General features: G+C 37.5%; 2 protein-coding genes across 2 annotated transcripts; both read right to left on the bottom strand.

The window, feature by feature from the left end:
• Positions 1 to 338: 338 nt before the first annotated feature.
• On the bottom strand, positions 339 to 2,431 carry LOC101303119 (sugar transport protein 13-like). Its single transcript, XM_004298111.1, has 5 exons — positions 2,302 to 2,431; positions 1,860 to 2,182; positions 1,648 to 1,772; positions 1,116 to 1,407; positions 339 to 1,001 (listed from the first exon to the last, which is right to left on the bottom strand). The coding sequence occupies exons 1-5, from the start codon at positions 2,429 to 2,431 to the stop codon at positions 339 to 341; spliced, it is 1,533 nt and encodes a 510-aa protein (XP_004298159.1).
• Positions 2,432 to 9,870: 7,439 nt separating this feature from the next.
• On the bottom strand, positions 9,871 to 11,876 carry LOC101302831 (sugar transport protein 13-like). The gene is made up of 5 exons (XM_004298110.1): positions 11,747 to 11,876; positions 11,307 to 11,629; positions 11,092 to 11,216; positions 10,634 to 10,925; positions 9,871 to 10,524 (listed from the first exon to the last, which is right to left on the bottom strand). The coding sequence occupies exons 1-5, from the start codon at positions 11,874 to 11,876 to the stop codon at positions 9,871 to 9,873; spliced, it is 1,524 nt and encodes a 507-aa protein (XP_004298158.1).
• Positions 11,877 to 12,380: the final 504 nt, after the last annotated feature.

The following is a 12,380-nucleotide window of genomic DNA, read 5'->3' as shown; positions in this document are numbered from 1 at the left end:
ATTTGGACTCTTTATTTAACACTGGCTTAGCTAATATCAGGTACCAACGTGCCCTTAAGGTGATGTGTAACGTGTGTTAAGAGGTTTTTGTTTTTTTTGTTTGGTTTGATTGTGTGTTAAGAAGTAGAATAGTAAAAAAACTTGTTCAAAATAATGAAAGAGAAATCCCAGGAAAGAATGCAAACATGGAGAAAAGAAAAAGACATATGCCATTAGAAGAGATGAGAGCACTTACATAATACATTACAATTATTACAACAAAATAGACGCATGAAAAGCATACACTTGTGAACAACATAAACTACTGTCATGATATGCAATTGAGATCGTAAACTTATTTAAACTTGACCCTTGCCCATGGGTTCATCTTCATAGTCATCCATGAATCTCTTCCAATACCAGTGTTGCTTCCACACTCTCTCAGTCATCTCATCTAAGGGAATATTCTTGGTCTCAGGAATTAAGAAAATGGTAAAAAGTGTCATGACAAGGACCCAAGCTGAGAAGAAAACAAATATGCTAGCCTTCATGTGACAAAGCATTGAGAGGAAGGCTTGTGCTATAACAAATGTGAAGAGCATGTTGGTAAAAACAGCAATACTTTGCCCAGCCGAGCGAGCTTCAACTGCAAATGTCTCACTAGGGATCAACCACCCGAGAGGACCCCAAGACCATGCGAAAGATGCTACAAAACTGCAAACCAAAATCAACACTAGAATTCCCAAGCCATGTCCGAGGTTGTTAGTAAAATCCTTAACTTTAAGTCCCATTATTATGGCAACTCCCATTTGAGAAAGGAACATTTGAAGCCCAGCTTCGATCAAGAGCATTCGGCGACCAGCTTTGTCGACAAGAACAACTGATACAACGGTTGAGAGAACATTGACAAGTCCTGTTATTACGGCTGAGTAAAGGGAGGCATCACTCTTGAATCCCAAAGTCTGGAACAAAACTGGAGCGTAAAACATGATCGCGTTGATGCCTGTAAATTGTTGGAAGATCTGTAACATGCATATTACTACTAGAATTAGTATTCACACATCAACAAGAAAAATACTTTGTACCAGTTATAAAACAAATGGACTGATCGAAACTCAAAAACACTAATGTATGACCTGCATCATCATTGCAATGACCAAAGTCGGCCTATTCCTACGCTTTAGGAGATTTTGGAAAGGGTTTTTGATCTCAGCTGCTGCACGATTTGCCTCAACTATCTCCAAGTATTCTGGTTCAACATTGTTAACACCACGGATTCTTCTAAGAACTGCTTTTCCTTGCTCTAACTTGCCTCGTTCAATCAAACTGCTAGGAGTATCTACTACGATAAGAGACCCAATAGTTAGTAGAAGTGCCGGAACTCCAGCCAAACCCAGTGATATTCTCCATCCATATCCCGTTGTAAGTCTGCATTGTGGTACAGAGCAAATTAGACACTAGCTAATAGTTACGTATTAACAATCTAAATGACTAAGCTTATTATTAATTTCACTTAGTTTATTATTAAACTACTTAGATATGTATATGGCTATTATATCTATAAAGTTATATCATGAATTATTATATATCATTAAACAGGTTGAAAGTATAGAACAAACAAAACATGTATGTGTATGTTCAATGGGGAAGATGGATCATTAGGCTCACTTGGAAGTTCCATAGTTGATGAGATTTGCGACGAGAATGCCAATGGTGATATTGAGCTGGAAGAGTATGTTAAGTGCCCCACGAATTCTTGTGGGTGCAACTTCCGAAAGAAAGAGTGGAATTGCCTGAAACAATTAATTGAAGCGTATAAAACTCGAGTAAAAGCAAGATAGCAATTGGTAGCAAGTTAAGATAGAGAAAAATCAAAGAACCTGGTTAGCAAAACCGACTCCACAACCAAGTAAGAGCCTCCCGATAATGAGCATGGCAAGATTGATAGCTGCGGCATTAAAACTTGTCCCGACTAAAAATAAAATCCCAGCTATCAACATGGTCACCTTTCGACCTAGTGCTTTTGTTGTGTATGATGCAAAGAATGTTGCTATCAAAGCCGCGAGGTACAATGAAGACGTGAACATTTGTAACCCTTGATTATCGTATTTACAGTAATTTCCAGAAAGTGTAGGGTTTTGTTGATTTTTGTAAACAGTCGGGAAAAATTCCTTCAAAAAGTCTGGCATCGACGTAACACCCCCTGCATGGATCCATCAAATTTAATCAGTTGCATAAACGAAAGCTCGGATTACTTCTTGTGCATGTCAGAAACAACTTAATTGAATCAGTGATCGGATTTCGAGTAATAGTTCCATGTACCTGAAATTCCGATATCATAACCAAACATTAGGCCTCCGCTAGCTGCCATTATACAAGAAATGATCACAAGAGGTGTGATCTTCGCTTCGAATTCTGTGCCACCCGTTGTAGCGCCGAATCCCCCCGCCATTGTTTCTTCTTCTTACTTCCACTGAAGTTAAATCTTTAACACCTTAATCGTCAATTAGCATATAATTTCACAAGCAATAGAGCATCTGTACTAGTTGACCTCAAGATAAGTTTGAGAAAAAGAAGAGACTAGCTCATTGAAATGAAATGTGTGCTTAGCTTGAATGGTTTATATACACGCGAAGACTTCAGGGCTACCAATGTTGAAACAACGTAGAAAATAGATTATCCAGTCTCTCAGTTAATCGGGTAAGATCTATCCACCTGGATTCGTTTGCACTTGGTCTTCGTACTACAGATTTAGTTATTGATCACTGATGAACACGATATATTTAGACTGGCCAACCTTAGATCATCATTCATTCATTCATATTCCTACTAATATTACACACTCGTTTTGCTAATTTTGGTTTTGCTGGTTGAAACTATTCTATACAGTTGACAGTATGTATATTTTTAGACTTCTATTTATAAGTAAAACTAGTTGTGTTTTAAATAAGTGTAGAAAAGTTCTTTTATACTGATAAGGATAAAAACACCATTGAATTGACATTTGTCACGCAATACTTTACCTTTTTGAACGCTTTTCTCTTATCTTTTTGTCGTTGTTTGTTTCTTCATAACTATTTAAAAAGAGTATAGCAAAAATTAGAACATGCCTATCATATATCAATGAAGTAACAGTGAGATATTTATGCACAAACACATTAACTATTCTGCATGAATACATATATCAAAGCATAGTGCGTTCACTTAGGTCAGTTACTGACTAAGGGGGAATCATGGTTAATCAGTCTTAGATGTAAATCCAATGATGAGAAGTATTATTTTAAAGTTAAGTTGTATTGTTTTCAACCTTTGGATTTACATTTAATGGTAGTTGACCATGAATCATTTAGTCATTAACTGACCAGATGAACATGACTGTATCAGATATTCGTGATTGATGTACTACTAGATAATACTTTTAATGCATGTTAATACAAAACATGATTTATAAAATTCTTAGGTGTAACAACACAAAAAAAGCTAAATAAAGATGACAACACCATACAAAATATATAGAGATGCATGTAAAACCTAACCCAACTAACAAAAAGAAAAACAAAAGAGAACGACAAATCTCTCTCTTTCTAACAAAAACAAAAGAAGTTGGACAGTTGAAGTGGGCTGACATGGGCTAAAACTAATTGAGTCAGTTAAGTGGGACAGGGTTGCACATCTATATTGCATAGTGAGATAATTGACAACATTGAGGTCATAAGTTGAAACCTCACTAACATACGTAACAGTGAGTGAGTTATTTAGATTGTTCTTTTTAAAAATAAAAATAAAAACTATATGTAGTATTATTTTACCCCAAAAATTAATTAGTGTGTGGCTTGTGTCTCCAACTACGATACATTGGATCCACCACCGATGTCACTTAAATGTTGTGTATGACTTGAAAATTTGCCACACGTGCGGGATCATGATGAGAATTGAAACATCCCACATAGTAATCATGAGACATTGCTTGTAGTTGTATAATGTTTTGTGTGACTTCATCCATTACCAATAGATTTTGAATGTGAAACCAGATTACTATTAGCTCCCTAAACTTCTTCATCAAAGTAGTGCACATGGATAAGGTGAGGGAGTACGCATAGCAAGGATACATATAGGATGCCAAAAATGGAGAGAAACTTCTCTAACTTAGGGATTTATTATCCACTATCCTATGTAGATATAGATAGAACACAAAAACTAAATTTAATAAAACTAGCATTTACAATAATTCAGTAAAATATAAGAGCAACTATAATGGTAGTGTCAAATCATATGTGTACTCTCGGCTTCCCCTCCTCCTCCTCTTCTTCTTCTTCCCCATTTTTTTGTTTTTTATTGTTTATCCAAATCAAATTTTCCATCAAATCGTGTACTTGTTTCATTGTTTAAACTCTCAATCTTCATTCTCAATTGATTTATATTGAGCAATGAAGTCTGATTGAGTTTTCTTTTTCCCATCAAATTGTGTGCTTGTTTCATTGTTTAAACTCTCACTCTTCATTCTCGATTGATTAATATCAAGCAATGAAATCTAATCGAGTTTTTTTCCATCTAATCATGTCGTACTCGTTTCATTGTTTAACCTCTCTTTTCTCATTCTCAATTGATTCATATCGAGCAATGGAGACTGATCGAGCTTTACCATTACTTTTGGATTATTTTCGATTGATTGTTACTATGAGTTTTTGATTTGCTAGATGTGTTTTGGTGCCCATAAAGAAAACAACATTTCTTTGATCTATAAAGAAACGGCGGCGTTTCATCCATGACACAACAGAAAATGGCGTCATTTTACCCCTACCAACGACGTCGATTCTATTTGTACGAAGTTTCTAGAATTACATCCCTATCCTCTTAAACCACCTCGTCTTCTTCTTCAGACGATACTAGGAGAGACTAGAGAGAGCCCATTCTCCAATTTAGGTTTTAGACTTTTAACTGTGCGCTCTGCCTTTCTTCAACCAAGGATATAGGTAACATTTTTGTCAAAAATGCTTCGAATGATGCTACTATGATGAGAAGATGAGATCCTGTTATTGAGGAGATCCAACATGTCGTCCTTGGTCATGGTGTGCCTCCTAACTATCCATTTGTTGGAGCTTTACCAAACCAGGAAGGGCCTCAACATATTGAAAATGAGAACAATGAGATGAGAAATGAACCGGTTCCTCAGAGGCCAATTAGATATTCGTTATTGCCGAATGAGAATGCTTATGTGTCTCTTTCGAGGATTATGTATTGTGTTTTATTGCCACAACTGCCTTATATAATCCTTCAACTTTTATTGGGTAGTACTATGTACTTGTTTGGAAACGGTTTTGAAGCACCTCATGTAGTCTTCAACAAATGTGACAGTCCCTCCATTTTCTGGTCTATAATAACTTTGCTTATGGGTGATACATCTCAAGTGTTAGAAGATGTTTTGGCCAGCGTTTATGCGTTCTTGGATGGTTTGTTGGTTGCATCTTCAGACTCATGGTGGCTTTGCAAGAATAATGTATTCTTGGTTGAGGTTTTTACTCTTTCATTTCCTATCCTTGTCTCCAAGGATGCAGATCTTTGCCATTTTCTTTCTGCATGCTCTATGTGCTACCGCCACAAACAGGATTTTTTCCCTTTGTTTTGGTTGCACTCTATGGCTCTTAAGGTGTTTGCAATGCTTCATTTCTCAAGCTCTTGGAAGTCGCATCATTTCTCGATGTCTTGGAAGTTGGTTCCCTTGGTTGTTTCCTCCTCCCCCTCCTCCTTCTATTGAGTAGTTAGTACTTAAACTACTTTAGATGGTTGAGTAGTATATGACAGTTATTTTGTTCTTGAACCACTTTAGATTGATGAGCAAATGGCAGATTGTTGAGTTTTAGTTTTTTTTTTTAAAACATGAACAGATGAATATTTCTGAAACAGTAGCTGACTATATTACAAACCAACAGCGGAATATTCAGAAGCTTTCTACCGTTTTACCTCAAGAAATAGTAGAACGTATCCAGGTAATTCCTCTCCCTTATTTTTCTTATACTGATAATTTGAATTGAGGTCTCACTGGCCATGGACATTTCACTATTAGCTCAGCCTCTCGTCTAATAACTCAAAATCTGGAAGCTCATTCTCAAACCCCTCTTTTAAAGAAAATATGGAAGCTTTGTATTCCACCTAAAGTTAAAGGTTTTGCATGGCAACTCATTAAAAGTAGACTTTCTACGAGAGATAGACTCTATACTAATTTGCAGATTGATAGAAGCTGTCCTTTTTGTCACTCTACCTTAGAAACTGCTGATCATCTTTTCCTACATTGCAGGTTTGCTCAACAAATTTGGCAGTTAACTTTCCCTAACTTTCAAGTTCATCATTTTAATTCCTTTTTGCACTGGCTACAATATCCTTATCTGCTACTCCTTCTATATCTTTTATAGAAATTGTGATTACTACAGCGTACTCTTTTTGGAAAGCAAGAAATGACCTAATCTTTAGAAACTGTTCTGTCCATTCTGAAAATGTTGTTTACTCTGCAGAGAAACTTTTTCGGTATTATTCTACTGTTAATGCAACTTACCCTAAGAGATTTTGCAGGTTTTTTAAGCCTATTCGTTGGCATGGTCCTCCTCCTCAAACACTTAAGCTCAATTTTGACGGATTTGTTCAGAGTCACTCTGCCTCTTCAGACTTTGTTTTTAGAGATGCAGATGGTCAACCTGTCTTAGCATTTACAAAACATATTGGCCTGAATGATGTTCTCACAGCTGAAGCTTCTGCGTTATGTGCGGGTCTTTTAGCAGCATGGATCCATGGTTTTCATAAAAGTTTGGTTGAAGGACATTCTCAAATCTTAATCAATTCCATCAATGGTACATGTTTTACTTCTTGGGAGATTCAAGTTCTTGTCAAAGACATTCTCTTCCTTGTCTCTTAAATTGGTCAAGTTTCTTTCACACATGTTCACCGAGAAGCGAATTTCGTAACAGATGCTATTACAAAACTGAGACATAAAATTGGAACACAGCATGGAGCATATCCCTTCCTCTTGCAGCTAGTCAGGCTTTCTATTTTGACTTTTTAGGTGGTGGTTGTAATAGGTAGGGCTGGGCACGGGCCCAGACCGGCCACTATTTCGACATGACCGGGACCGGACCAGAAGAACTAACACCGGGCCAGGTCTTCACCTTAAAATTTTCGTGACTGGTCAAAGCCCGGACCAGCCAAAAATCGACCGGTCCCTCGGACCTTCGGTCCTTAACTGCTGCTTATGTGAAGAGATTCCTAGTAGTAGAGAAGATGATCACAGCATACTCACAATCACAGAGCACCGAAAGCTCTCCAGCTTTCTTCAAAAGCCCTCTCCTCCTCTTCAAAAACGTCACCTGCCTCGCTGGCAAGTTGTCAATCTTCTTGATCTTTATCTTATTCCTCGCCGGCTTTGTCATTGCTATAGCTATCTAGCCAGCACAGCTTTGCTTCATCAAAAATCAAACCAACCACCAATCAACATTTTTCGCCAATTTCAGAGATTACATACTGTGCTAAAAACCCTAGAATCTAGATCTAAGTGAAGAAAACCCCAGAAAACATAAAACCCACACAGCTAGCTCATGAATTACATCAAAGAACACATAAAGACCGATCAGAAAAGAGAGAAAGAGGCTCGGATTCGCAGTCTAATATTACAGGAAAATATTCCCCTCGTTTGATTTGTTACCTTTCTTGTGCGCTGAGGAACTTAGGAGCTCAGGGAGGTGAATTTGTGGAACCTGGGAACACACAACTACCTTTCTTCTATTATATATTTTTCTGTGGCTTTGGGAAAGATGAGCGGATATCTTTCTTCTATTTTGCATTTGTTACCATATATAGTAATATGTGGAGGATATTTGACCATACTCTTGCTGTGCTGGATGCCATACTTGTCTTTGTCCATATCTATTCTAATATCTAGCATATCTAGTGATTCATTAATTTAAGTCTGGGCTGTTTATTGGCTTACACATTAAAACCCGGGCTTTCGGGCCTAAATTTTATTATATTATCAGGGACCGGGCCCGGCCCGGCCCAGCTGTCATTGGGACTGGACCAAACTGGTCAAAACAGAAACAAGGCCCGTGAAAAAACCCGGCCTGACCCGGTCAGGCTTGCCGGTCCGGTTCTGTTTTTTTCTTGTTCGGGTTTTATGCACACCCCTAGTAATAGGGGCTTTGCACTTTAAGGTTGTTTTTCTTTTTATGTTTGTCGAAAAAAAAACATTGAAAAAACTACTCCAACCAACAGACCATTTGCCACATGGATGACAGTTCTAGACCAAACCGTCAAATTGGACATTGCGAAGTTCTCTTGTCTTTTTTTATATTTTAATTTTTTTATAAGGGAAAATTTTAAGAATAGTACCTGTAGTTTAAATCCCAATTCCACATATATACATACCGTCAGTTTGACTGTTAGTCTACTTGATTCCGTCAATTTTATGAGGACAAATTAGTCTCTTAAGTGATATTGAAGAAACACACACAGAAAAAAAAAAAACATAAAATGCAGACTTGGCCAATCTCACTACTTCTTTGTTCCACTACCTCCATACTGTACGTCAATCATTTTCTCCAAATACCGGTCAAATAAAAACTCATCACATATAGATCCAATCTTTATCTTTTTCTTCCAAACATATACAAAATGATTAGGATTTTGCATCAATAATGAATATAAGTGGTAGGGTTTTCTAGTGTTGAGATTTTTGATGAAGGTTTTAGGGACTTCTAAGATTCTGGTTTGAAGAGTGAGGAGAAGTTGATGATTCAAACCCAAAAGCTTGGACTATCAAAACGGCAAGTGAGGAGAGACTGGACACCGATGAAACTAATCTGGGCACCCTTTTCTTTATCTGCAAGCACATACATCCCTCATCCGCAGTTGCAACCCAAGTCTACTTCCGATTGCTCTTTCTGGCCACTCCTCTACGGTTGCATCCGGACTATCTTGATCTCAGATCCGGAATCATACCCAAAGCTATAAATATCAGAACTCCATCACAAATCAAACTTTCTTGAATTCAGATCCAAAATTAAACCCGACCCTTCCAAAATTTCCACCGAGATTACTACTCACAAGGACCTTACTGGGAGTGAGAGAGAAATTGGGTTATGGGTCTTTGGAGGAGAAGAGAGGGTTGTGGGTTCTATAAAGGAGAGAGAAATTGGATTGTGGTCGTCAATGGAGAGGAAAGAGGAGTTCTGGGTGTTGGAGAGGGAAAAGGAGAAGGAGAAGGAGAAGGAGAAGGAGAGAGAATGAGAGAGAGGGAGAGATGGAATGACTAGATTGCCCTTTGAAAAATGAATAATGGCATAAGGGTTAATGGTGTTAGTAACGATAGGTACTAAAAGTGTGTAGAATTTTCAACCTCATGCACCATTGTGATATTTAATGAAGTATATTCACCTTAATTCTCATTGACTCATACTTCATGTACTGTTTTTAAAATTTTCCCAAAATATCTCTCTTAATTCTCATTCTTTTTCTTCACTCGATCTTCACACTTGAAGAAGATGTTTACAAAACTTTATAAGAAGAATAAAGGGAAGAATGAAATATGCATTTATTTTAACCGATCAGTTGGAGGTAGAGATTGAAGAACTGTCAAATTCAATTTTGACAACAAAATTTGACATCTGCTATTGAAGTTGCTCTAAATTAACAAATAAGAGATAAAAGACTTGATTTATGAAGAATATCTAACTTGCTACAAGTATGTGTATCTAGGATCGCAACAACTTATATATTTACATAGCAAATTACCGGTAATTTCATCCAAAAACTACTTCAATTCAAAATGTTCTCCCTAGTATGGTGATGTTTCTTTATTTTCAATAGTCATGGCTAGTATTGGCTAAAACCTCATTCGATATATATCTATCAACAGTCTCTAGGTCCATCTTCATAAAAATCCATAAATCTCTTCCAGTACCAGTGTTGCTTCCACACTCTTTCATTCATTTCATCAATGGGAATATTCTTGGTCTCAGGAATAAAGAAAATAGTAAAAAGCGTCATGACAAGGACCCAAGATGAGAAGAAAATGAATATGCCAGCCTTCATGTGGCAAAGCATCGAAAGGAAGGCTTGTGCTATAACGAATGTGAAGAGCATGTTGGTGAAAACAGCAATACTTTGCCCAGCCGAGCGAGCCTCAACAGCGAATGTCTCACTAGGGATCAACCACCCAAGAGGACCCCAAGACCATGCGAACGACGCTACAAAACTACAAACCAAAATCAACACTAGAATTCCCAAGCCATGTCCGAGGTTGTTAGAATGATCCTTAACTTTAAGTCCCATAATTACGGCAACTCCCATTTGAGAAAGGAACATTTGAATCCCCGCTTCGATCAAGAGCATTCGACGACCAGCTTTGTCCACAACGACAACTGATACAACAGTTGAGAGAACATTGACAAGTCCCGTTATTACAGATGAGTAGAGGGAGGCATCACTCTTAAATCCCAAAGTCTGGAACAAAACTGGAGCGTAGAACATGATCGCATTTATGCCTGTAAATTGTTGGAAGATCTGTAACATGCATATTAGTATTGGAATTAGTATCCATAGATCAACGAGCAAAATACTTATACCAATTATAGAAAATGGAATCATTGAAACTCAAACAATATTGTATGACCTGCATCATCATTCCAATGACCAAAGTTGGCCTATTCCTACGCTTTAGGAGATTCTGGAAGGGGTTTTTGACTTGCGCTGCCTCACGATTTGCCTCAAGAATTTCCTCGTATTCTGGTTCCACATTTTCAATACCACGGATTCTTCTAAGAATTGATTTTCCTTGCTCCAACTTACCTCGTTCGATCAAACTGTGAGGAGTGTCTACTACAATAAGAGACCCCAAGGTTAGTAGAAGTGCCGGAACGCCAGCTAAACCCAGTGATATTCTCCACCCATATCCTGTTGTAAGTCTGTGGTACCACATAGCAATTTAGTCATACAAGGCTCAAGTGTCAAACTAAATTTAAAGACAAGAGGATGAATGTAGATTCTTTTTCTTTTTTGAGAATGACTTGTCTTATTAATCCCACTTACTACTACAGTTTTAAAGTTTAGAATAACAATCTCGGGGCTTACTTGGAAGTTCCATAGTTGATGAGATTTGCAACGAGAATGCCAATGGTGATATTGAGTTGGAAGAGTATGTTAAGTGCCCCACGAATTCTTGTGGGTGCAACTTCTGAAAGAAAGAGTGGAATTGCCTGAAACAATCAATTGAAGCGTATAAAACTCGAGTAAAAGCAAGATAGCAATTGGTAGTAGCAAGTTAAGATAGAGAAAAATCAAAGAACCTGGTTAGCAAAACCGACTCCACAACCAAGTAAGAGCCTCCCAATAATGAGCATGGCGAGGTTCAGAGCTACGGCATTGAAACCTGTTCCACCTAAGAATAAAATCCCTGCTATCAACATAGTCATCTTTCGACCTAGTGCTTTGGTTGTGTACGATGCAAAGAATGTTGCTATTAACGCCGCGAGGTACAATGAAGATGTGAACATCTGTAACCCTTGATTATCATATTTACAATAATTTCCTGTAAGTCCTGGGTTTTCTTGATTTTTATAAACATTCGGGAAGAATTTCTTCAGAAAGTCTGGCATTGACGTAACACCCCCTGCACCGTTTCATCAAAAAAATTCAATAGCATAAAAGTAAACTTTTGTTCCTTCTTGCGTTTGCCGGAAATAACTAGGAAACAGTTGGCCGGAGTTGGAGCAATAGTTTCACATACCAGAAATTCCGATATCATAACCAAACATTAGGCCTCCGCTAGCTGCCATTATACAAGAAATGATCACCAGAGGTGTGATCTTTGCTTCGAACTTTGTGCCCCCTGTCGCAGCGCCAAATCCCCCCGCCATGGTTTCTTCTTCTTATTTTCACTAAAGTTAGTTTTGTCTATACCTTCATTCTTAGTTTCGCAGTTTGGATAACATTTTTCCTTCCACCTGGTTTCATTTAACTTCGTGTTCGTACTGCTCGTTTCAATTACTTATTGATTAGCAGTGAAAACGATATAATTAGACTGGCCAACATTAGATAATTTTAGTTCATATACCTGCTAATCTTTTGCTAATTTTGGTTATGGTTGATATTATCTTACCCAATCAACAATATGTATATTTTAAGATTTCTATACATTTGTTTTAACCGATAGAAATAAGCGGTATTTGAGCGTAACTGGATACAAGTTTAGAGCCCTAGAAACAAGGGCAGGAAACAAAAACAGAAAAACTAAAGCTTGGATATGACCTAAAAATACAGAGCAAGACATATAACTCATATAATATGAATAATTGTAGTGTTGAATATGATAATCATATATATTTTTTGAGCTGCTGACTATTTCTGAAACGACCCGGTCC

Source organism: Fragaria vesca, linkage group LG4, assembly GCF_000184155.1.
Source record: "Fragaria vesca subsp. vesca linkage group LG4, FraVesHawaii_1.0, whole genome shotgun sequence".
Taxonomy (NCBI): domain Eukaryota; kingdom Viridiplantae; phylum Streptophyta; class Magnoliopsida; order Rosales; family Rosaceae; genus Fragaria; species Fragaria vesca.
This window is presented reverse-complemented; position numbering and strand designations above follow the sequence as displayed.